This window comes from Engraulis encrasicolus, chromosome 6, assembly GCF_034702125.1.
Source record: "Engraulis encrasicolus isolate BLACKSEA-1 chromosome 6, IST_EnEncr_1.0, whole genome shotgun sequence".
Classification (NCBI taxonomy): Eukaryota; Metazoa; Chordata; class Actinopteri; order Clupeiformes; family Engraulidae; genus Engraulis; species Engraulis encrasicolus.
Genome location: NC_085862.1, coordinates 52,970,180 through 52,994,536, shown reverse-complemented (window position 1 = coordinate 52,994,536; position 24,357 = coordinate 52,970,180). Strand labels below are relative to the sequence as shown.

Here is a 24,357-nt window from a genome sequence, read left to right as displayed (position 1 = left end):
TGACATATTCATTTTGCCTGATTTCAGTAACTTGTAATAATGGTGTCATATTGCATTTGAAAATCTGTAGCGTAACTTTAGTGCAGTATTTGCTATCATTTGCTGTTTTGGGCAGCAAATGCAGTAGGCTTAAAGGAACACACAAAAGGAACAAAAGGAACCCCAAAAGCATACATGATATCTGAATTTAGATAAGAACACTGTATAGTCTGAACTGTTAAGCATACTTAATGAAAATGGCATATTAGTTGTAATAATAACTGACTAATGCGCACGCGCGCACACACACACACAAACACACACACAAACACACACACACACACACACAAACACACACACACACACACACAAATGAGAGGTGTGTGTGTGTGTGTGTGTGTGCGTGAGTGTGTGTGTGTGTGTGTGTGTGTGTGTATGTGTGTGTGTGTGTGTGTGTGTGTGTGTGTGTGTGTGTGTGTGTGTGTGTGTGTGTGTGTGTGTGTGTGTGTGTGTGTGTGTGTGTGCGTGAGTGTGTGCGTGCGTGCGTTCTTAAGTGGCAGCTGTTTGCTGCATGTCAGACAGGGCGTGGTCCACAAAAATGTATGGGTGCCCAGCACCTACACAGTACAGTGTAGAAGTGACTGGAGATGACAGGAAAGAGAACTGGTAAAACCTGTACTGTATATTTGGATGATTTAGTACAAAGACCTTAATGAAAATGCTTTTTTTATATAACCAATAGACCAGGGCCGTCGTTAGCCTTATTTTAGGGGGACTTTAGCCCCCCTTACATTAGTATTAGCCACCCTTTAACTATTTTTTATTTATTTTTTTACATTTTTCCAAAAACAGATGCAGTAAAGCACTGAATACGAACCACCAAGAAGGCACGTTAATCTGAATACAAGTTCCTGTTTGCTTATTTATTGTTTAACGCCACTTACATCCTACTGTACAACAATAAAAGCAGGGTGCACAGCAATATGTTATGCGAGGGGAAACAGGTAGAGGATTGTGCTTTGTGACTGACACCTTGAGAAAAGTGTAATTACTTACACGGATGAAATATTCTGACCCAAAGTACCAATTTTCACTCATAATACCCGTGTAATAAATCCATTTGACAACGTCTTGAAATTATAGTTGAGCTTTAGTATTTGTCTTAACAGTTTGAAAACACACATAAACTAATTAAAATAGCTACTAATGGAGTGTAAAAATGACCTTATATCTGCCGGGGATGCATAGTTTTCCAAGTAAGGAACCTCTTTGAATGAATCGCTTCCTGACCACTGCTTCTCCTGGAGACGCGCAGTTGGTAACTCCTTAAAGTTTCTAGTCCTTGTGTAAATTGTGCTCTCGGCATTGGAATCTAATCATTTTAACTTCCGTACATAATATTCATCAGTTGAAACATTTTAAAATATTTTGTTTAGCTTACATTTAAGGAATGTTCATTAAAATGTGAATTTAAAAAAAATCAACTGTAACTAGTGTTTAAAAATCGGTATGGTGCTCTTAAAATAATTGTTCAAGAAGACGCTTTTGCACACCTCTGTAGGTGGGCAGGTGTGTAGGATATTATCTCAGTGGGGTTGTCATTCAAGTGTAAAGAAATCCTGCACACTGTCCAGGGGTGGATAAATGACCGGGCCTGCTGGGCCCAGGCCCAGGGGGCCAGAGGTCCCAAGGGGCCAGGCCGACCTGGCCCCTTGCCAGCCACCCAAACTGCCCTTCAAAATCTTTGCAAATAGCCTAAGGTCTTCATGAGCTCTATCTAACTGTACCTAAAAATACATATCAGAAATCAACCTATAATGAATAAAACAACATAACAACAAAGACCTAACTCTGAGGGCATCACTGTTGGAGCCAAAAGGGCCTATGTCCCATTTACACCTACGCTAGGCCTAGCATACCACATGTCCCATTTGCACCTATGCAACCGTATGTCCCATTTACACGCTAGCCCTAACCCATTTGCACCTAAACTAGGGTGGTCATTGGTGGGCAGTGATCATCCTGCCAAACCACATGAATATGACACACACACACACACACACACACACACACACACACACACACACACACACACACACACACACACACACACACACACACACACACACACACACACACACACACACACACACACACACACACGCACGCACACACACGCACGCACGCACGCACACACACACACACACACAGAGGATTTGGAGAAATTGACCCAGACTATTTTTTATTTGAATGCCCCTGCTGTATGTCAAGTGTTTTCCTCAAAACAGTTGGAAGGGAGTGCACAACATGACAGTCCTTATCATGAAACAAGGACCTAATTGACCAAGCGGGGCAAATCTGCACTCACTGGCCACTTTAATAGGCACACATGTCCAACCGCTCATTGACGCAAATTTCTAATCAGTCAATCACAAGGTGCCATCTCAATGCATTTAGGCATGTAGACATGGCCAAGATGATCTGATGCAGTTAAAACCGAGCACCAGAATGGGGAATTAAGGTGATTTAAGTGACTTTGAACATGGCATGGTTTTAGTTGCCAGCTGGGCTTAGTTTGAGTTTTTAAAAAACTGCTGATCTACTGGGATATTTACACAACAGCCATCATAGGGTTTACGTGAGGGAATGGTCCAAAAAAAGAGCAAATGTCCAGTGAGCAGCAGTGGGTGAAAATGCCTTGTTGATGCCAGAGGTCAGAGGAAAATGACCGTGGTTGGAGCTGAAACAAAGGCAACAGTAGCTCAAATAACCACTCGTTACAACAATGGTATGCATCTCTGAACGCACAGCACCTCGAACCTTGAGCCAGATGGGCTACAACAGCAGAAGACCCCACCAGGTGCCACCCCTGTCAGCTAAGAATAGGAAAATGAGATTATAAAATCGAACAGGCTCACGAGAATTGGACAATATAAAAGATTGGAAAATGGGTGTCAATTTGTTGTTACCAAATGAAAACATGGATCTGCCCTGCCTAGTATCAACAGTTCAGGTTGGTGGTGTAGGGATATTTTCTTGGCTCGATGTGGGCCCCTTATCAATTAAATGCCACAGCCTCCGAGTATTGTTGCAGGCAGTTCTGAAGGCAAGAGGGGTCCAACCCAGCACTAGTAAGGTGTACCTAATAAAGTAACCAGTGATTTTATATACTGTATGTTTATCTATACATGGGTTTACCGTTTGAAAACAATCCCTGGCTGTGCGACTGGCTGCACGCTGTTCAACCTCTGATTGTAGGAAACTGCTGTCGGTCCCAAAAATGAGCTCATGTGGTTGGCTGCTTAGCATCTTGCCCCTCCTCACAACACAAATGTTCGTAAATGAAAAACCTATGTAATTTGTTTTGTGTACCGTTTTGCTTCCAGGCTTTTTTGCGGGGGAATAGTCCTGGTAAAACATGAATATTACTTTCACTGCGCACAGGTGACAAGTTACAGGAACAGGATGCACACAGTAAGAATGCAGTGTCTGTTTAACACTTTCCAGACTGTATTTGGACCCATAGTACACTATGGGAGTTGAATTAACACTGCATTTTACTGTGCAGGTGTACAAATTTTCTTACAAATAGATAGAGATAGCAGTTTGCATTCTCCTCTTCAGCCAATCCCCTTGTACTTTCCAGAATAAACAAGTGTTCAAAGTTGGTGTAGCGCAGTAGACAATCCTTGTTCTGCTTTCCCTCATTGCTCTCCGTCCTCCCTTACTCTCTCTTTACTGACATCAGATCAGCATTAACATCTTTCACTGGTGAGTTGAGTTCCGCTGTCAAATGCAAATGTGGAGCTTTACTTAACGGACTGTTGTCGATTAATGTTTAAATTAAATAGAGTGCATTTGTTGATTAATGTTGAAATAAATAGAGGACATTTGTTGGTGTTATTACTGAGTAACCATCCCAACCATGGCTTGAGTAGGTTCTGAATCTTTAACTTTGATTTACTTAAAGGCAGTATACAGTAAAGATAGAAAGAAGATTTATTTTGGCATCATCCCGAACGGACCTGATTTTGAGCTATGTGCAACGTGGATGAAATGCTTTCGTGCGTTCCCGAAGAGTGTTTGCACTCTTTCTGTTACTCTCATACGCTCAGTTAAACTGATACAAAGAGATGTATTTTTAACTGAAAATGACACAAGGCTACTGAAATACATTGTCAAACGCGTTTTAACGGTGATGTGAAAGAAGTGATTGTAAAACAATGTAAGGGCAAGTGACCAGACATAACTACAGAACTTACAAATTAATAAGATAAGTAAAAAATAATAAGATTCTAATAAGTTTGAATCTGTTTCATTTTGTCTCTCTTTGCACTCCTGTCCACAGTCATCATGTCTGATCTTCAACAAGCCATGGCCTTACTCATTGGGGTCTTCCACAAATATGCTGGTAGTGACCAGCTCCTCAACAAGGCTGAGATGAAGATCCTTCTGAAGCGGGAGTTTGGTGACACGCTGGGGGTGAGTGAAAGGCCCTCTGAGAAAGTTCCGTTGTCATTGACAGAGCCCATAGGGAAACGATATTGCACTTGTAAAATCATACACAAGTTTTACAAATTCTAAAAGATTTGTATGGACCATGAAAACAGATAAGCTTATACATTTGTAGATACATTTACTCCTGAAAGTGGCCCCTTTTCTCTTACAGAATAATTAGGTGAAACTAGTATGAATAAAGTACAAATTGTACATGGCATTTACAGTGTTAGATTTTTGGACGTTTCCAAAATACTGTGAATGTATAATGTGTGATACATTTACTTTCTTTGTATGCTTCATGTAATGTTTTGTGCAATAATCATTCTGTATAAGAAAACACAAAAAGGGGCCACTTTCAGGAGTAAATCATAAATGAAATATATATAATTATATATTGATATATATAATTGTATATAAATAATTCGTATCAGTTCTTCACCATTTTTTCCCGTATGGGAGCATACCACAGAACGCAATGCACACAGCGGCATTGCATTATGCAATGTTCATGCAAAATACTGTTAAATAACCTAAAGGTGCACTGTGTAATATTTTTAGTAGTTATACCTCCGCCAAGGAGGATATGTTTTTGTTCGCGATGGTTTGTTTGTCTATCTGTCTGTTTGTGAGCAGGATAACTCAGAAAGTTATGAACAGATTTTGATTAAATTATGTGGAGTTGTTGGAAATGACAAAAGGAACAATTAATTAAATTTTGGTGGTGATATGGATCCAGGATTTTTTTTGTTAAAAAAAAGATTCTATACCATTGCAGGATAGGGCGAATTTTGACATTCCAGTTTCTAGCTCCACAAAAACAAGGCAGAAAGACTTTTTTGAATTTCCAGAAATAGATATTTTTAGCTGCAAAAATGCATGTACTTTGATCGTAAATATTAGTTCACTGTTTAGGAAATATTCATGAAAAGGTCAAATTTGGCAGGAGACCACAGTTTCAATAAGCAGGATCTTAACTAAGTTATTTTCACATATAACAAAACTGACAGTGACATTCTTGTTCATTTCCTCAGAATGTAAAAGACCCAAAAGTGGTCAATGAGATCTTCCAAGGCCTGGACCAGGATGGCAGTGGAACCCTTGACTTCGAAGAGTTTGTCACAATGGTGGCCCTCCTGACTGCTATAACCAATGACGTGCTTTGCAGAATGAAGTGAAGAGATAAGAACATTGGAGGCACCTTTGAGAAAAATAAAGTTTTTCTTAATTATTTTGGAGTGATGTGGTCTGTGTGCTGAAACATGACTGCAGTAAAAAGTGTTTCCATGATTACATTATCTCTCTCTCTCTCTCTCTCTCTCTCTCTCTCTCTCTCTCTCTCTCTCTCTCTCTCTCTCTCTCTCTCTCTCTCTCTCTCTCTCTCTCTTTCAAACAATTCACACACTCTCACAATCAATCAGGTCGTCATGTACAGTACATGTTTGCTCATGCTAATAACGGTGCATATGAACAGAGAAGTAAAAAACAATGCACATTCTACAACTTCTCCTTTCGTTTTTTTTATGAAAACGTTTTTTCCTTCCATAAGAGCAGTCACACCACGGGACACCATAAATGAACCTAAGCATTGCGTGACAGAGACATTGCAATATGTAGATATATTAAGAGGTTAATAGTCACCTTAAACTTCCACACCACTCTCCAATAACTGACATATTACTGGTTAGGAGCCTGTCTTTAAGACCCTTGTAGTTGGCCTTGCAGCTGCCCGTCCACAAACCTGACTTACATGTCACCCCGCAGGGCGCAATTTGTGTTACGAAACTGGACTTGTGGTTAATATTACTGTATTGAGTTTTTTTCACGTTCATATTTTTTAATATAAGGCTAATATTTATGCAATCATGCCAAATGCTTTATAAATGATTCAAAATGTTGTTGGTTTATTTTATAGATGTATATATTCCATGTTGTATTAATGTTACAGTCACACCACAGGACATTTGACATATAAACCTTTCCATAAATCTGAACAAAAATGTTTATTCTCATCTAAGACTAATATGAAACATGATGTAGGCCTACCACATCTTCTTTCATTTGTTTTCAAGAGGAAAAATATAAATGTTGTAGGTTTTTAACTAATGTTGCGTAAAAACAGGGCGTCATGTCAACCACCCATATACAAACTGAGGAATATTCCCTTTAGACGAATATCCAACTCTATACCTTTGTTTTCATGAGACAACATGTGGAGGACAACATGTGGCCATGGAGTAATTTTGGTTCAACAGCCAGTTGGTCTGACAACCCATTAGTCCAAACTTCAGGGTCTGGATGTCACTGCGCCAGGAACTGTAACCATTACCCTGCAAAATCTGTGATATTTTGCCACGATTTGACAGTTGCATGACTTTTAGGGAATCAGGACGACAATCATGGGTCTCGCATCGTGTTGTGTACATGGGGTAACGGCAAGCGATTTCACCTCACGACCATCTTGCAATCAGCAATCATATGGTTGAGAAAATATAAACAGTTTGAAATTCTAAATTCAGATTCTTTTTCCTTTCCTAAAACCTCTTTTCAGCTCAATTTATACCAGGTCCAGTAATTATAAGATCTTATCCATCCCACTGTTCTCGAAAAGTTCATTAACTGACAGTTGGTTGGATCACATTAGTTGAACTATATGTACAGTGCAATTTTGCCCAATTAGCTATTTGCTACAATATTGCACATGCATTTTACAGTTGAAACATCTGACATTTACACACACACACACACACACACCGCTCTGCAGGCGCGGAGTGGCCATCGGGAGATCGGGGACTTGTCCCGGTGGGCTGCGGCCGTGAAATGTGATATTGCGGCCATATTATGTTCTCAGCTGGCCTTTAAGTTCAGCAAGCTCATCATCAAGGGCTGACTTACTACTTCCCACTATATTTTACAGGAGTATGATTGACTGGCCAGTATATACACCGTGTACCAGATGGCAATGCCTCAGTGACGGTGTCAAACAGTAAATTGGCAACACCCCTTCTGTACTGATCATTTTCATACACTGTAGATCGCGGAAGTTTACTAGATCTTAGTAACACAGTTTCGTTTTCAGTATTTGAAGAACCTGTGATATTTAGATTGGTTACCAAAGGATGGAAATATTAATAAGTTATGATTTATTTTCCGATTTCCACATGACTGTTACAGTTTACAGTCTGCCAGTCCAGATTCACTTGTTCTGTGGTTATTGACTTTTGTTACGAACAGACTCTACCAAGTGGTAAGGAAGTGAACTGCAGCTAAGTAGGAACACCACAGAAGCAGTGGGTTTTGTTTTGATGGCATTGATTTGTAAGAACTACCGGTATATCTCCTTATAGTCGAAATAATATTATTATCATACATATATTTATATGTGGCACATTTAGGATGTAGCCTATGTAATGTCTGAAGAAATGGAACAAAATAATTACCACACAAGATTCTGATGTGAACAGTGCTGGGTGTGCAAACTGTGGATTAAAGTGGAGTAATGCAAGAAACAAAGACATTTGCTGCGACGAAGACAGCGTTTTAAGGTAGGCCTACACCGCTTAGGCCTATTTGCTGCATGGTGGGTTTACTGTACAATGTAGACAGACTTTTTTGTAAGCTATAGCCTACTAAAATTCCCCACACTCAAAACGTTGTGCCCATGCTCATCCTGTCTTCCTTAAACGATATTTCCATAGGCCTACAAACTGTCAAAATGACAGTGGAGTGCAAATTTTCATGGAACAGTAGCGTGATGCTATGTAGCACCAGTTAGCCGCCAGCTGGTCTCATAGGACTCAATGTTAACTGCTAGCATGGAGGTAAAATTTGCACTGCCATACTCAGAGAACGGTTGAAAGTACAAGAGAAAGGTATAACTCAATTATTTAACTCAAGGGAAGGTGTAATATGGCATAGTATCACTCTAATATACTTTGGTGAGACTAGTAAATATTAGTTCATTACGTAGCCTCTTAGTGCAGATGGGGTCGCCGGCGACCCTATTCACTATTTGCTGAAAATACTCAACTACATCATAACAACATTGCCATGACAGTACCGAGAGCTGTAAGTAACACATAAAGACATAGCCATTACAATTTTGGCAACCGTAAGGTTATAACATAGGCGCTGCGCTAAGGGGTTAAAGATTAATGTAAAGATCGGCAATAGGCAGCACAGTTTCAATGAGCAGCATAGTTGTAGGCCTAATGCCTCTGGCCACCATCCTACACAGAGCACCTTTAAAGAGCAACATGACGTGAGCACTGGGGAACTGCTATGTTATTCCTGTTTTTAAAAAAATAATCCAGAAACCATAGAATCAGAACTACCATTCCTGAAGACCCCACTTGTTTGGGTGAAATATGTGACCTGAGTCATGAACTTGTAATATTTCTGTTCAGCCGAGGAGCCATGAACACTAGTGAATGACAGTGCAAGGGAGAGCGAGGAGAGGGCAAGTGAGAAAGAGGCGAGAGGATGGTGCAAAGCTACTGGTACAGAGAAAATAGAACAATACACTGACACCCACGGAGGACCCAGGTCAGTCGATTGTTCTACTTTCTGTGTAGATCTGTGGCTTCACACCCTCCTCTCATCTCTCTCTCTCTCTCTCGCCGCCTCCCTCCTTCCTCTCCCTCCCTTGCACTGGTCTGTTCATGGCTCTTCGGCTGAACAGAAATATTGCAAGTTCACCGCAGCTTCAACATTTGGGTCAGATTGTTCTAGTTGTGTGCAACAACAATCCAATGTCAACTTCAACAGCTACCAGAAAATTACTGATCAAACTTCATTTGTCCTCTTTTCTTAGTCCACGTGGTGTCTGCTAAATATGAAATACTGCTGGCCAATACAGCAGATAGTGCCCTGGTGCTGCACCATGCCTGTGTGGTCATTGGTGGGCAATTATCATCCTGCCTCAAACTATATGAACACCTGTAGCCAACACAAACACACACACATTTATTGGGAGGAACTGGAAAAATTGACCCTGACTGAATACGCCTGCTGTATGTCGAGTGCTTCAAGGCTTTTTTGCGGGGGGTAGCACTGGTAAAACATGAAAATTGCTTTCACCCCTGAACTCAGGTTACAAGTTACAGGAACAGCGTGCACATTGTTAGCCAGGCTGTGCCCTCCTAGTGACGCAACACTTTCAGCATTGCAACTAGTCAGGTCAAGAGCAATGCAAGTACTTCCTGAGTTCCCGAAAATACTCCCACTTTGTCGGTAAGCAAACAACCATAAGGGGTCTTGCACACCAAGGCGGTAAAGCGTCGCGGAACGGCCACGTTTTTTACTGGCGTCTGTGAAAATACATTGAAACATATCTGTCCTTACACACCAACCGGCGGTAGTCGAGCGTCAGCGGTGCGGGAGCCGGCTCCGCACCACGCTGCATTTGGAAAATAGAACTCGAGCGACCGGCGGTGTCTCATTCAAATGAATGGCAAAGTAGCATGCTAGCTTTGTCTGTGGGGAGGGTTTTGAACAGGACTGGGCGCGCACGCCGACGCTGTCAGTGTTAAAGTTGGAGAAAAACACACCGGCTGAAACTAAGCAGAAAGACCGCGTTCGCCCCGTGACCGTTCCGTTCCGCCTTGGTATGTTTTGGCCCTAAGGGGTCTTACACACCAGGGCGGTAAAGCGTCGCGGAACGGCCGCGTTTTTTACCGGCGTCGGTGAAAATACATTGAAACATATCTGTCCTTACACACCAACCGGCGGTAGTCGAGCGTCAGTGGTGCGGGAGCCGGCTCCACGCCGCACTGCATTTGGAAAATAGAACTCGAGCGTATTTTTCACGCCGGCAACCGGCGGTGTCTCATTCAAATGAATGGCAAAGTAGCATGCTAGCTTTGGCTGTGGGGAGGGTTTTGAACAGGACTGGTCGCGCACAGCGACGCTGTCAGTGTGAAAGGTAGAGAAAAACACGCCGGCCAAAACTAAGCAGAAAGACCGCGTTTGTCACGCGACCGTTCCGTTCCGCCTTGGTATGTTTTGGCCCTTAGGGGTCTTACACACCAGGGCGGTAAAGCATCGCGGAACGGCAGTGTTTTTTACCGGCGTCGGTGAAAATACATTCAAACATATCTGTCCTTATACACCAACCGGCGGTAGTCGAGCGTCAGCGGCGCGGGAGCCGGCTCCGTGCCGCGCTGCATTTGGAAAATAGAACTTGAGCGTATTTTTCACGCCGGCGACCGGCGGTGTCTCATTCAAATGAATGGCAAAGTAGCATGCTAGCTTTGGTTGTGGGCAGGGTTTTGAATAGGACTGGCCGCGCACGCCAACGCTGTCAGTGTGAAAAAAGGCAGAGAAAAACACGCCGGCCAAAACTAAGCAAAAAGACCGTGTTTGTCCCGGGACCGTTCCGTTCCACCTTGGTATGTTTTGGCCCTAAGCAAACCAAGGGTGGCGGGTCAACCATGCCGTTTGGGAAATGTTAATTGTTATCCTCTTGGTCAGACCAAGTCTCGAAGAGATTTGAACATCGATGATAATCAGGTTAGCACATTGTAAGAATGCAGTGTCTGTTTGACACTTTCGAGACTGTATTTGGACACAGAGTACATGTGTATTACAGATGGCCCATAACCTGTAACAGCCTATAATGGCCTTTAACATGAAATTTGATGTGTCACAGGAATATGCTTGGGCCTCTGTAACATGTCACACTCATGCAACAGACAGGCAAATTTGAACTACCTTGTATGATGGGAATGACTATTTGTGAAATTTGACTTTCAGTATTAAGTGTGTGCATGAACAATTTTAGTTCGGCGCGCAGCGTCATTCCAAACTTTCATTTTGGCCCTCAGAGAATTTGAGTTTGACACCCCTGGGTTAGGGCATCAGACGTTGCCCAAAGGTTGCCGGTTCGACTCCCGACCCGCCAGGCTGGTGGGGAGTAATTAACCAGTTCTCTCCCCCATCCTCCTCCATGCCTGAGGTACCCTGAGCATGGTACTGTCCCGCCGCAATGCTCCCTTGGGGCGCCATTGAGGGCTGCCCCCTTGCACGGGTGAGGCATAAATGCAAATTCTGTTGTGTGCAGTGTTCACTTGTGTGCTGTGGAGTGCTGTGTCACAATGACAATGGGAGTTGGAGTTTTCCCAGTCAAGCTTTCGCTTTCACTTTCACAAGTAGATAAACAAAGTAGTTTGCATGCTCCTCTTCAGCCATCCCCTCGTACACTGTACTTTTCAGCCTCCTCGGCCATTTGGGACAGTTGGGTGAATGTAGTGCGGTATTAAGGGCATAACTTGTTCTGCTTTCCCTCATTGCTCTCCGTCCTTCATTACTCTCTCTTCACTGACATCAGATCAGCCTTGACATCTTTCACTGGTGAGTTGAGTTCCACTGTCATGCAAATGTGGAGCTTTACTTAACGGACTGTTGTTGATAAATGTTTAAATTAAGTTGAGCACATTTGTTGATTAATGCTGAAATAAATAGAGGACATTTGTTGAAGTTGTTATTATTGAGTAACCATCCGAACCATGGCTTGAGTAGGTTCTGAATTTTTAAAGTTTGGTTTACTTAAAGGCAGTATACAGTAAAGATAGTAGAAAGAAGATTTATTTTGGCAACTGATCCAATTTTGACCTATGTACCTACGTGCAACAGGGATCAAATGCTTTTATGCATTCCCGAAGGCAATTTCTGTTACTCAAGTATAGGCCCATACGCTCAGTTGAACTGATACACAGAGAAGTATTTTTTACTGAAAAATCACACAAGGCTACTGAAATACATGGTCAAAGTTGTTTTTTTAAATACTGTGTTGTGGAAAAAAGTGATTCTAAAAAAATACAAGCGCAAGGAACCAGACACAACTACAGAACGTAAAAATTAGGTAGGCCTAGGTAAAAATGAATACGATTAATAAGATTAAAATTAGTTTGAATTTGTTTCATTTTCACTCCCTCTGCTCTCCTGTCTACAGTCATCATGTCTACACTTAAGGAAGCCATGGCCACACTCATTGAGGTCTTCCACAAATATGCTGGTGGCGACGAGCTCCTCAACAAGGCTGAGCTGAAGGTCCTGTTGGAGCGGGAGTTTGGTGACATGCTGGTATTGGTGGGGGTGAGTTAAAGAAGTCCAAGAAAGTCCTGTTGTCGTTGACGGAGCATACCACAAAACACAATGCACACAGCAATAGTGCATTATGTTCCACCTGTGCAAGAGGTCAGGCCCACCACCAGGCACCCCCTAAGGGAGTGGTGTAATACTCAGGGTACCTCAGTCATGGAGGACGATAGGGGAAATTGCTCCATAATGGCAGAGATCGCAGGATTATCACTTACCTACTAAGCATTTACTTTGGAATTGATACCCAACACTTGGTTCATTATAACCATTGTCTTTGTATACTATAGGCACTGTAAACACACAATATAAACATACTGTATCGGTTTGGATGTTGGATGGCTATCTCTCCGTCTACATGTTTATGTTCTGAAAGCTGTGATCTATTTGCTGTAGTGGGCTGTCCACTGTGCTTTTGGACATTTATAGTTTTTTTTTAATACTGTGAAACTAGTGTTAAAGCAATGATTACCCAGGTGGTCATGCACAAACATATACAGTTTAATTACTTAAAGCTCTGTGCAATTTTTAGCAGTTTATTTCCAGAATTTCCAGATTTCCATTTTGAATTTCTAGAAATAGACATTTTAGTCTGCAAAACTTTGTGTACTTTCATCATACGGGTAATAGCTCATTTTAGTAAATAAATATTCATGAAGAGGTCAAATTTGGCAGTAGACAGCACAGTTTCAATGAGCAGCATAGTAACTAAAGGCGTTTTTAAAACCCGGCTGTGCCATGCCGTGTCGTGCGTGCCGTGTCAAACTGAGTGGTTCTGTTAAACTAGCCCGGTTTGTTTTCCATTTCAAACCGTGTTGCCCAGTGTATGGTTAGAGTTGTGTTTTTGCCGTTGTCATAACATTACTTTACGTAGGCTAGTTGACTTGCTGACAGATACAGTATCTCACCTATCGAAGTTGGCTATAAATAGTTTCTGCAATATTTGGATACTACAATGTTGATTTCTTAGCCTGATAAACCAGACTAAATGTGGATATTTTGCCGTCCAGCGGGTGGCGCTGGTTCACCAGGCTATTGATTTCTGCCTTCGGTTTTCATTTCAAAGTAATTCAGTGTCAAACAAAAGAGCATTCCAAGACAGTTGATCTTGATTCACCGGTGAGGAGATGATGCGGATTCTGGGTAGTAGGCAGCAGAAGACCCGCTCAGCTCGCTTCAGCCGGCAGGCTGGTTTTTCGAGCTGAGTCCAGTGTCATGCCCAATCGAAAAACAACAAGTCGTGTCGTGCTGGCAGTGTAAATGACCCTTTTGTTAAAATAACATATAAAGAAGAAACTGACAGCCACATTTGTTGTTCATTTCCTCAGAATCTAAAAGACCCAAGAGTGGCAGATGGGATCTTCAGACGCATGGACCTGGATGGCAGTGGAAGCGTTGACTTCGCAGAGTTTGTGACAATGGTGGCTGAGTTCACTGCTGCAATCAATAACATGCATTGCAGATGAGGACATTGGAAACACCTTTTCAGAAGAATAAAGCTTTTCATTCTGTATGTGGTCTGTGTGCTGAAACTTGACTGCAGTGAATGAATGTGTTTCCATGATGTTGACATTTCTCTCTCTCTCTCTCTCTCTCTCTCTCTCTCTCTCTCTCTCTCTCTCTCTCTCTCTCTCTCTCTCTCTCTCTCTCTCTCTCTCTCTCTCTCTCTCTCTCTCTCTCTCTCTCTCTCTCTCTCACACAAACAAGGGCATTGTGTACACTGGTGGTTATGGTGTGCAAGTATGAACAGAGAAAGTAAAAAGGAATGCACAAGTTGCTTGCTAGTAGTTACAACTTAAGTATTTAATTTAATACTGAGTATTTCAGTTAACAATTAAAAAAAGACCAGTTAAAGTCCAGAGCAAAAAAGTGTAGCTATTGCAAGGATTGTGATTAGTCACTCATTACATATTTTGAGGTGGCCTCTTTGCATGTTTTTTAAATCTGTTTTTGCTCTGTATCTCATTCAATTGTCCTTGGACCTGTGCCTTTGGTTGCTACTGTATAATTATTATTTTCTCTGTTGTTATGAGTANTTTTATGTCATGTATTTTCTAAACTGTAATAAAAAGATTTAAAAAAGACCTGTTCTAAACAACACGATTCATGAGAAATCAGTTAAAAAAAAAAAAAACCCTGCAATGTAGGCCTAATTGGTGGTGGTGACACATATCCTCCTGGAATTTTTCAGTACCACAAAGATATGGCCCATGAATTGTGGGCCATGTATGCAATATTATTGGAATATTTTGCATGGTGATGTTTTGCAGCAGACCTGATATGAGTGCACCGCACTCGCTTGATCTGTGCTCTACCGCCATCGACTACCCCATCGCCATCGACCCCTCCAGCAGAGAGAGAGTGATCTGCTGATCATCTTTGTGAGCAATCCAAGGGTTGGTTTAAGTCAGTAATTGACTTTATTAAAATGTTCACTTTGTTGTGGTATAGGCTATTTTCCTGCCAACCTGCCACAGCCCCCCTAGCACCCCCTCGAAGACCCCCGGCGGTCCCCGGCCCCCACTTTGAAAACCACTGAGTTAAGTAATTAGGTTCCTATACTCTCATTGCTGTATTTAGCATTTCACTGATATATTTTACTTGCTCTTATGAAAGTCTTCTTTCAACTTATTGACACAAAATAAGTAGATACATATGGTGCACATGCAGAGCGGATAGTGCAGCTTTTTCCAATGGTGTACTCAGACAGTTCTAGGCTCTGCACGGGCCAGCACGGGCTGATGGATACTGACCTCTGGTGGACAGATACGCACTCGCACTAGCAGTCAAGTGAGCAAGAGAGGAGAGAACCTGAGCCCGCAAATTGAAAGAACCCACGGACAGCAGCCATGTGTCCATTGTTTTCTCCCCCACTATTTATGCAGCGATATCAATTCGTTGTTGACTTCGTGCAAGCGCACGGTAGCAAAAAGGTGAAGTTCACCAGATCTTTGTTGTGTTGCTTTCTGTTTGAATATTAGGTAGCCTAACACGCTGAGTCGCAGCTGGAGTGTTTGTAATGCCATGACAGGTATCATGCTAACTATGTTCAATCTTACCTCAGGTTCTTGACCTCGGGTGTGCGGAGTGTAGTCTTCTGAAGCAGTTGCAATACCATGGCAAGGGAGTTGAGCTGCTTGTCGGCGTGGATAAAGATAGTTCATCGATGAAGACAAGAATGCAAGTAGTCATCATCTCAATGTCTTCTTAACTTTGTCACTTTGCCCAAAGCCCTCAGTGTGTTTGTAGTCTTCACTCAGTCATAATACAACACTCTGTTAATAGGCACTCATTCGCTCCGTTGTCGAGTGACTATTTGCAGCCAAGAGAAGGGCCTCTGGAAATCGAGTTGTACCAGGGCAACGTGACCCAACCTGACCCCATAACCCGTGGCTTCGATCTGATCACCTGCATAGAGCTGTAAGGGCCAACCACAGGGGTGCCAACACAACTATTTCTTGCATTAGTAAAAACTCCAGGCCCAGAAATGAATTTTAATATATTTCCTGTGAAAGGGACACTGTGTGAGATTTTCAGTTGTTTATTTCCAGAATTCATGCTGCCCATTCACTAGGCCTAATGTTCCCTATTTCATGAATACTTACCACCACCATCAAATTCTAAGTATTCATTATGACTGGAAAAATTGCACTTTTCATACATGAAAAAGGGGATCTCCATGGTCTGCCATTTTGAATTTCCAAAAATAGCATTTTTTTGCTGCAAAAATGACTGTACTTGGACCATACTAGAAAATATTTGTTTAATACTTAGTAAACTTTCATGTAAAGATCAAATTTGGCAATAGGCAGCCCAGTTTCAATGATCAGCATATTTGCACCTTTTTTGACAATTTCCTGCACAGTGTACCTTTAAAGAACCAACTCTGATGGTTAATATGATAAAATTATTTTAAATGGTCAAATTGTAAAAAAATGCAGAAATCCTGTTGTCAGTCAGTGGGCTCTCCAGGCTAATGATTCTTCCTCTCCTAGCACTTTAAATGTCTGTATGAGCAATGTCTACGTCCATACTGTCTATGTCCATGTATGAGTACTGTCTATGTCTATACTGTCTATGTCCTTACCTAGATTAGTCTATGTCTGCATGGGAGAGCAAGAAACGCAATTTCAAATTCTTTGTATGACCAGTGCATGTAAAGAAATTGACAATAAACTTGACTTGACTTGACTTGACTTGACTAGAATCGAACACATGCAGTTGGAGGATGTGGAGAGGTTTTCAGAAGTGCTCTTCGGGTTCATGGCGCCCAGTGCTGTCATCGTCAGCACCCCCAATGCAGACTACAACCCTCTGCTGCCAGGCCTGGTGGGCTTTAGGCATCCTGACCACAAGTTTGAATGGAGCAGACAGGAGTTTCAGCTCTGGTAGGTTACTGTAGGATAGGCATACTGCCTACTGCATGTTTTTGCATTTAATGTTTTCCCACACTATAGGCTAACTTATAGGCTAACGTCTACGTCTATGTAAAATTTTAAATGACTTTCTCCTTCCTTACATTACTTTGTTTCTCCTCATACGCAGGGCTGTAAGGCTGAGTGAGCTATTCGGCTACTCTGTTAGTATAACGGGTGTAGGGGCACTGGATGACGCGCACACGGATGTAGGCTTCTGCTCCCAGATAGCCGTGTTCAACAGGAAGCCCTCTCAAAACGACCCCACCAACCAACACCGCTCAAGGGGGGAGCCCACCGTCTACAGGCTGGTAGGTGTGTGTGTGTGTGTGTGTGTGTGTGTGTGTGTGTGTGTGTGTGTGTGTGTGTGTGTGTGTGTGTGTGTGTGTGTGTGTGTGTGTGTGTGTGTGTGTCTTGAACTTCAAACCACATTTCCCTCTGGCACAAATCTAACCCATCTGCACACCATGTTATACCTGTCTGTACTGTGTTTTCCCACACATAGCATATTGGCTATTACCAGTATGTCCCTTTTGTGTAAGTCACCTTTGATAAAAGTCGACTTACCTTTCTAATGTAATGTCTATAATATGTACTATCTATAACCCTGGTAGAGTATGTATGGCCATAACCTCTGGCTCATGTCTCCCTTATTCATGTCCAGTGACCCCCCCCACCCCAACTTGTTTCTTGGCATAAATTGTAATCCGTGGTGTGCCAGAGTCTGAGATTACGACAATCTCACTTAATCCTTGTATGCCGCCCATAACCTCTGGCTCATGTCTCCCTTTGTAATGTCCTATGCCCTCTCTCCCTCGATTCCACCACACCACACCACACCCCAACCCTGCCTGTCGCCCTGGGCGTCTGACAGCTGTACTCCGTGGCGTACCCGAGCCTGAGTGACAACAACGTCCTGCAGAGGATGCTGGTGAACGAGGTGCTGAGCCAGGCCGAGCAAGTCAAGGCGGCCTGGCTGAGCGGGGAGTGGGCCGCCAAGATGGCGGGCGCCAGGGAGCCGTACCGGCAGGGCGGCGACATCTGCGTGTCCCTGCTGGACGTGTGGGCGTGCCCGCAGGTGAAGCACCTGTGCGGCACACTGCGGAGGTTCACCGAGGCGCTGGTGGGTGAGAGGCGCGTACCACTCACGCCGGACCGGCAGGCCGTCATCGTGCCCACGGAGGAGGAAGACGAAGAGGAGCTAGATGAGGAAGAGGAAGATGAGGAGGAAATGGCTGCTGTAGAGGCAAGGTGCACCACCACCACCACCTCTGTGGCCACTGAGGACTGGGAGGAGGAGATTACACACAGTGCAGTGGGCGAACTCACAGCATGTCATGTATTAGCACATGATTAAACACACACACACACACACACACACACACACACACACACACACACACACACACACACACACACACACACAGCTCAGATTTCAGTCTGATAGAACATCATATGACAACACATGATTAAACACACACAAACACACACTCACATACATACTTTCATATACAGACACGTGCACACACACACACACTCACAGCTCAGATTTCAGTCTGATAGAACATCATATGACAACACATGTTTAAACAGACGCACTAACACATACACACACATACTGTACACACTTTCATGTACAAATGCAGACTCGCACTCATTAAACACACACAGACACACAATAAATTGGGATGTATCGGTTTGAGGGTTTATTTTTCTAAAAAGTACCTGAAGAGTGCAGCAATAAGTTTGATATATATCTAATCCATTAATCAAAATGTCTGTGATTTCGTTACTTCAGTTGCATAAGTATTGTTTGGCTGCAATTGTTTTTTCATACATTTTTTACTTAACAATAGCATTGTGAAGGGTGTTTTAGGGTATGTGTAAATGCCTTAGGTTGCAAAAAATAAACCCACTCCACTCCAGAATCACCCGGAAGCAGAATCATGCTTTATTTAACAAAGCAACCCAGTGACACTCAATGCTGTCAACAACCTTTGGCTCCATCTGAACTGTTCTGTCATTGACAACATAATGCGTTTAAACTGTGGTGAACTGTAGGTAGGACTCTAAACTCCCGGTCATATGTTAATGATCATGGTTTAATGGTTCTCTGATTGGGGATCGGAGGGGTTGCAGGTTCGGGTGTCATATCAGTTGGAAGAATATCAGACTATAGAATATTAATAAGAATATTAACTAGATGGTTAACCGTAACCAAAGGTCAATGAAACTAGAGCGGTTTTTTATTTCTTTTTAAAACGTGCCACTGTTGGGGTTGATCTTATTTCAAAGTTGGTTCCGGCATTTGCAATGCGGCTAACACAGCTAGACCCATACGCTGTAGTGTAGAGGAATCATACTTCCCATTGTTCCAGTTCCAGGAACCATCAAATAGCCAAAAAGTCACTTTGGATTAAAACAAATATCTATCAAGTGTAATATAATGTAACACAAAAAGGAGACTGGTGCTGATTTGATGATGCATGTAAGTTATGGTTTTTAATGGATATGCAGATATGTTGACATACAGTACATTTATGGGCTCGCAACAGAGAGGTCTGGTCAAAAGGGCGGTAGTAATATTCAGTAAGATTCTGCAGTCAGAAGTACATGTCCGGAGGGACGACACACCAACATTGGCACAAGGCTTCACAGAAGTAATACAGAAAACACATATGCTAGTAATGTCTGCCTGCCTGCCTCCACTGTCTACCATTATCTGGGGGCTGAGTCATTTACTGCACAGTTAGCTACATACTGTAGGGGGAGCTAATTGCATTGTTTGGCTTTCTGCATGGCGAGTACACACTATATAGTCAACGAACAAGTGATCATCCCCAACATAGGCCTATACTACAAAGCTGGTTCAGGAGTAAACCAGGTTAAGTTAAGAGGTAAATCATCTAATAGAATGGCCTGGAGCGAGGAATCCAGTCCAGGCTCTTCTATTAGATGATTTACCTCTTAAGTTAACCTGGTTTACTCCTGAACCAGCTTTGTAGTATAGGCCCCATGTCATTGCTCAAGTTCTGTACGCAAAGCAATTTCAGAAGACAGCACCAGAGGGTGCTAACTTATAATTATGGCACCTCGTCAGTGCATCTGAGAGAAGTAGAGCTTACAGAAGGCATTAAAAGACACCTAGACAAGACTTTAGGGCATTTACTACATCTGACCTGCTCTTACCAAGCATTTCATTTCCAGTTTAGATGTTTATGTAGATATTGTTAAGGGTGCACCAAGGGTGAAGCTTAAAACTGTAAAAAAAAGTTACAGAATGAAGTGATGACAAACCGAAACAGAGGACCATGTGTATAACGACACAAGAGAAAATCCGAAATAAGGTTTTCTCTTTGTTTTGCCAAAAAAAAGGCAATTCAAGGATGAACAAAACTAAAATGTCTGTCAACACGTGTTTGAGTTGTATGCAAGTCCTATTCCAGGGCTTCTCACAAGAGCTTAGAGGAAGGTTGGTGGTGTGTCAACACCTCATAGCCTCATAAACCTTCAAAACAGTTGAACTATGGCCCTGCCGTGGCCTAACGGTAGGGCATTGGGTTACAACGCTGGTGACTCGGGGTCGATTCTGGTCCGGGTCATTTGCCGATCCTCCTCCATCTCTCTCTCCCACTCGCTTCCTGTCACCATCTTCAACTGTCCCATCAAATAAAGGGGAAAAAAGCCCTAAAAATATATTTTTAAAAACCGTTGAAGCAATCCGACTTCTTTTCGTAACTCAGGATATTCTGCTTTTCATCCAAGAGCATTGCTCATTTCTGGCTTGATGTTAGCGAACAGTCCAGAGAGAAGTCCAGATAATTACTTCCAACTTACAAGTCCTGGGTAACATGACATGGAGGTGTGGTAATCATGGGAGTCACACAGCCTCATACACTCACTCAGTTTACGTCACACACAGAGTAGTGACAATCAAAATCACAAGCAGACAACAGCACAAGCAATCATCACAGAGATAGCCAGAGCATTGCGTATGCCTCAAGTATCACAGAGCATTTGCGTATGCCTCAGTTTATGACGGTATGGCAGAGGGGAGCGCTTATGAATGTTGTGCATACACAGTGGACATAACATATACACACACATTTCATGGATGAGTTCACAGTCATAGTTATAGAGAGAGAGAGAAAAACACTGGCGATACTTGTGCAGATATTGACCTAATCATCTTGAGATGTTTAGTTCTTATTCATTTTAAAACACAGGTTTTATATTTTTCTTTTCATTGAGATACTAACGACAAGCATTACTTCACGAGTAAAAATCACTGATACAGACAATGTTAGTGTTAGCAATATTGTGTGAAATACTGTGTATGGTGTGTAGGTAGAGACTTATTTTCTTTTGTGAGGACCACAGAGACCACATGTGACTCTGCGGAATACATCGTTTCCAGCACGGTCAAAAGCTCTCTCACTCCCACCTCTGTACCTCGTGCAAAACCACCACTTTGCTCAAAAGAGAACCAAGGACACCAGAGTCAAAGGACGCTCTCTAATCCTGATCGATGCCTGGAAACTGTTCAATGATATCACAGTATCAGAATACATATTCCACCCCGCTCCCAAGAAAGAAACACACGCGGCGGCCCTGAGAACAAGGACAACAGCAGCAGCAGCAGCAGCAGCAGCAGCACCACACCACCACGCCCTTTCCCTGTGGAGGGTCACAGCGTTCCAGTTCCAGCCAAGAACCTTTCGGAACATTCTAGATAGAACATCATGTCCTCAAACGGGCCCTAGTTACACAGGCTGTCCCTACGGCTGCCTGTCCAGAAAGCCCTTCCTAGCTCTACACTGGATGGCTATCCTTACAGGTACACAGCAGGGCTGTATTGATAATTGGGTCTATAGGTCCAGAGCACCCAGGTCCAGAGCTCCCAGGCCTATACCCACCACCAGCCCACACATCGTCAGCCCTTCTCTCAGGCGCCCCTCACGTACCAGGTAGCAAATGTGTATTATGTTTGTTTAAAAATCCCATAAAGGGTGCTACGTTTTAGGTCACATTAGCAGCCCCCTAATTCCCCCCTTTCTGGTGTGATAGGGGGGGTCTAAAGTTTTTTTTCTTATCCGAAGTATGGGCACCCTGCTCCTTAATTCCTTCCTGTTGTCCAGAAAGACTGTTACATCCTCACACTGTGGATGCCTAACCTACCTACCTACCTACCTGCCACAGACCAGCTGTGGTACCTCAAGAGAGACTGTCTTCCTGCAACAGGCTATTTGGCCATATTGCTGGAGGGCCATAGACTGACATATACTATACAGTACAGTACAAATGTCCAAAACTCGACACGCAATGGCATGGCTTTGGTGAATAAGACGGAGAGCTCCTATAGCCTCAGGTTATAGCTTTAGTTTTTAACTAGCACTCGGCGGACCTGTCCAAGCTCTTCATATAGCTTGTACATCACGTAACCAGGCTCAGCCATCGCTCACCTGGTTCACTCGAAAACAAACAGAAACAAACAGGAAAAAAACACACAAACATCTACTTATTTGTTCGTTGGTAAATGTAGCCTCATGTGGTGGAGGAATAAAAAAGGGCTTTGTTGGGGGTTTCTATTGTGAGTGCCGGTAGATTTCTCCTGATGAAGCTGTCGTTTCGTGGCAAGTCCCACTCTATTCTCCCTCCACCTCCATCCTCCACCCTCCACCTCCATCAGGGTCTACATGGCTGCCTCTCCTGTCCAGGTGTAGTTGAGTCCTGCTGGGCGTCTAGCGCTTGATAACCACCTGCTCATAAGCAGCAGCTCCTCCAACCCTGTAGGGGCAGCACAGCAACAGTTAGCAGACAGCAATGCACAGTATATGCACTAGGCGTATAGAGGTAGAAAATAACACTAGAGAGGACCCCGCCCCCCTTTTTACGGCAATCTGTAGCGCCCATTATCTGTAGGTAGATCAGAGAACTGGAAATTAACAGAGAACGAGGCTCACCTCTGTCAAAAATGGCTTAATCATGTGAAAATGTCCATCAACACACTATACAAGGACAATAGTTGAAGTGCGTTGCTATGTTCATAAAATATATTATTTGATTTTTAAATGTATTTTATCGACTCATATGATTTTAGTAGATATTTAGCCAGCCATTTCAAATCTGGTGTTTGATTTATGTGTTACTTCATATTCACACAGTTTTAGTCATTTTTTTTGACAGGGGTGGGCGTGTTCTCCATTGACTTGCATTGCCTGAAGGTACCTACACTACCTACGGAAGTTGGGAAGCTCCATCTGCCATTTCCCAGTGCTGTCGCAAATTGCTGTGTCCTCTCTAGTGTTATTTTCTACCTCTATGACTAGGCGTCAATGATGTTTTAGTAGTAGCACACGTCAGGGTGGTGCAACCACAGCTAATGCCACTATTGTCTGGATTAAATGATTTTTGTTTTTGTTTTTAGTGGATTATGTAAGAAGCATATTCATAAAAAGTAAATTACCAATTGATAATTCATTCATGGCCATTAGCTGTGGTTGTACCACCGGATGTCTAAGCCCCCAAAAAAACGTCCCAGGAGCCAGCTCCATCAAGGAGGTTACGATTTATCATGGGTATAGAACGCTACAACACAAGAAGACTTGATTTCTCAGTCCCCTGTCACCATCTTCTCTGATCTCAAATCTCAGATCTCAAATAAAGATATAAAAGCCCAAAGAAAAAAAGCATTGAGTTGTGTCCACTAATATTCCATTCCGTTTCTTTGGCATATACATGTACGTATATGGTAGATGTCCTCACCTGGCAGGTAAGTGGTGGCTTCCAAGAGCAGTGCTTCCTCCAGGCCCGACGAATAGACGCAGTCCCTCCTCTATAACACAAATTCGCACATGCACACACAGACACACACACACATTTTTCATTTGTTACCGTGCACACACATACACACACCTTGCTAATTACTTCCTTTCTTCTGTACTATGGCTTTTCTCTCTTGAATATTTTCATTCCTGCTTGTGAAACCTACTTGTAATAACACATAATTATGCAGTACTGAGAAATGTAATGTATAAATTCATGTGCCGACTGGATTACTCTCAAAATAGTATAATTGAAACCCAGCCAAGAGCTCTGTTAGGTTCTTTTCAAAGCTTAGGTGACACTGGAGAGTGCTTATGATGATGGTACTTGTCTATAAATTTATTTTATCCTTGTCTGTCTTTTTAAAAATTCAGTACTTCGTATTTCTATGTTGATATGCACGATGCACTTGTGTCTGTTATAAATAAAGAATTGAATTGAAATGATCATAGAGACTATGGTACAACCTGACTGTGCCTCACTCAGAATGTTGCTGCGGGATCTGGAATGGAATGGAAGGGAATGGAATGTCTGGAGGTGGGTT

At 42.7% G+C, this 24,357-nt stretch overlaps 4 protein-coding genes across 6 annotated transcripts in view; 3 read left to right on the top strand and 1 right to left on the bottom strand.

Moving 5' to 3' along the window:
• The first annotated feature begins 3,623 nt into the window (after positions 1–3,623).
• LOC134451470 (ictacalcin-like) lies at positions 3,624–5,780 on the top strand. Its single transcript, XM_063201962.1, has 3 exons — positions 3,624–3,750; positions 4,328–4,461; positions 5,511–5,780. Exons 2-3 carry the CDS (start codon positions 4,333–4,335, stop codon positions 5,652–5,654), a joined length of 273 nt encoding a protein of 90 aa, XP_063058032.1. The 5' UTR covers positions 3,624–3,750; positions 4,328–4,332; the 3' UTR covers positions 5,655–5,780.
• Positions 5,781–9,625: 3,845 nt separating this feature from the next.
• LOC134451469 (ictacalcin-like) lies at positions 9,626–14,120 on the top strand. Of its 2 annotated transcripts, none has more exons than XM_063201960.1 (3): positions 9,626–9,708; positions 12,428–12,570; positions 13,902–14,120. In XM_063201960.1, the coding sequence occupies exons 2-3, from the start codon at positions 12,433–12,435 to the stop codon at positions 14,037–14,039; spliced, it is 276 nt and encodes a 91-aa protein (XP_063058030.1). In that variant the 5' UTR covers positions 9,626–9,708; positions 12,428–12,432; the 3' UTR covers positions 14,040–14,120. The 2 variants fall into 2 exon arrangements, with proteins under 2 accessions (XP_063058030.1, XP_063058029.1); XM_063201959.1 differs by lacking the exon at positions 9,626–9,708 and adding an exon at positions 11,724–11,826.
• Positions 14,121–15,366: 1,246 nt separating this feature from the next.
• On the top strand, positions 15,367–18,916 carry henmt1 (HEN methyltransferase 1). Its single transcript, XM_063201948.1, has 6 exons — positions 15,367–15,506; positions 15,638–15,753; positions 15,859–15,993; positions 16,779–16,961; positions 17,119–17,299; positions 17,863–18,916. The coding sequence occupies exons 1-6, from the start codon at positions 15,423–15,425 to the stop codon at positions 18,343–18,345; spliced, it is 1,182 nt and encodes a 393-aa protein (XP_063058018.1). The 5' UTR covers positions 15,367–15,422; the 3' UTR covers positions 18,346–18,916.
• A 1,060-nt stretch (positions 18,917–19,976) lies between these two features.
• Positions 19,977–24,357, bottom strand: part of fam102bb (family with sequence similarity 102 member Bb) — a 35,239-nt gene continuing 30,858 nt past the window's right edge. For both annotated transcript variants that reach the window (XM_063201949.1, XM_063201950.1), the window contains 2 exons: positions 23,754–23,823; positions 19,977–22,775 (listed from right to left, as the gene is read on the bottom strand). In XM_063201949.1, the coding sequence (XP_063058019.1) occupies positions 22,730–22,775; positions 23,754–23,823 (116 nt within the window). In that variant the 3' untranslated portion in view covers positions 19,977–22,729. The remainder of the gene's footprint in view (positions 22,776–23,753; positions 23,824–24,357) is intronic.

What these genes read in the sequence shown, in the direction of transcription:
- LOC134451470 (XM_063201962.1), top strand. Translation starts at nt 4,333, where the DNA reads ATGTCTGATCTTCAACAAGCCATGGCCTTACTCATTGGGGTCTTCCAC. An exon ending in AGTTTGGTGACACGCTGGGG is followed by an intron (nt 4,462 to 5,510) that starts GTGAGTGAAAGG and finishes TCATTTCCTCAG; the next exon opens with AATGTAAAAGACCCAAAAGT.
- LOC134451469 (XM_063201960.1), top strand. Translation starts at nt 12,433, where the DNA reads ATGTCTACACTTAAGGAAGCCATGGCCACACTCATTGAGGTCTTCCAC. An exon ending in ACATGCTGGTATTGGTGGGG is followed by an intron (nt 12,571 to 13,901) that starts GTGAGTTAAAGA and finishes TCATTTCCTCAG; the next exon opens with AATCTAAAAGACCCAAGAGT.
- henmt1 (XM_063201948.1), top strand. Translation starts at nt 15,423, where the DNA reads ATGTGTCCATTGTTTTCTCCCCCACTATTTATGCAGCGATATCAATTC. An exon ending in TCATCGATGAAGACAAGAAT is followed by an intron (nt 15,754 to 15,858) that starts GCAAGTAGTCAT and finishes CTCTGTTAATAG; the next exon opens with GCACTCATTCGCTCCGTTGT. An exon ending in CTGATCACCTGCATAGAGCT is followed by an intron (nt 15,994 to 16,778) that starts GTAAGGGCCAAC and finishes TGACTTGACTAG; the next exon opens with AATCGAACACATGCAGTTGG.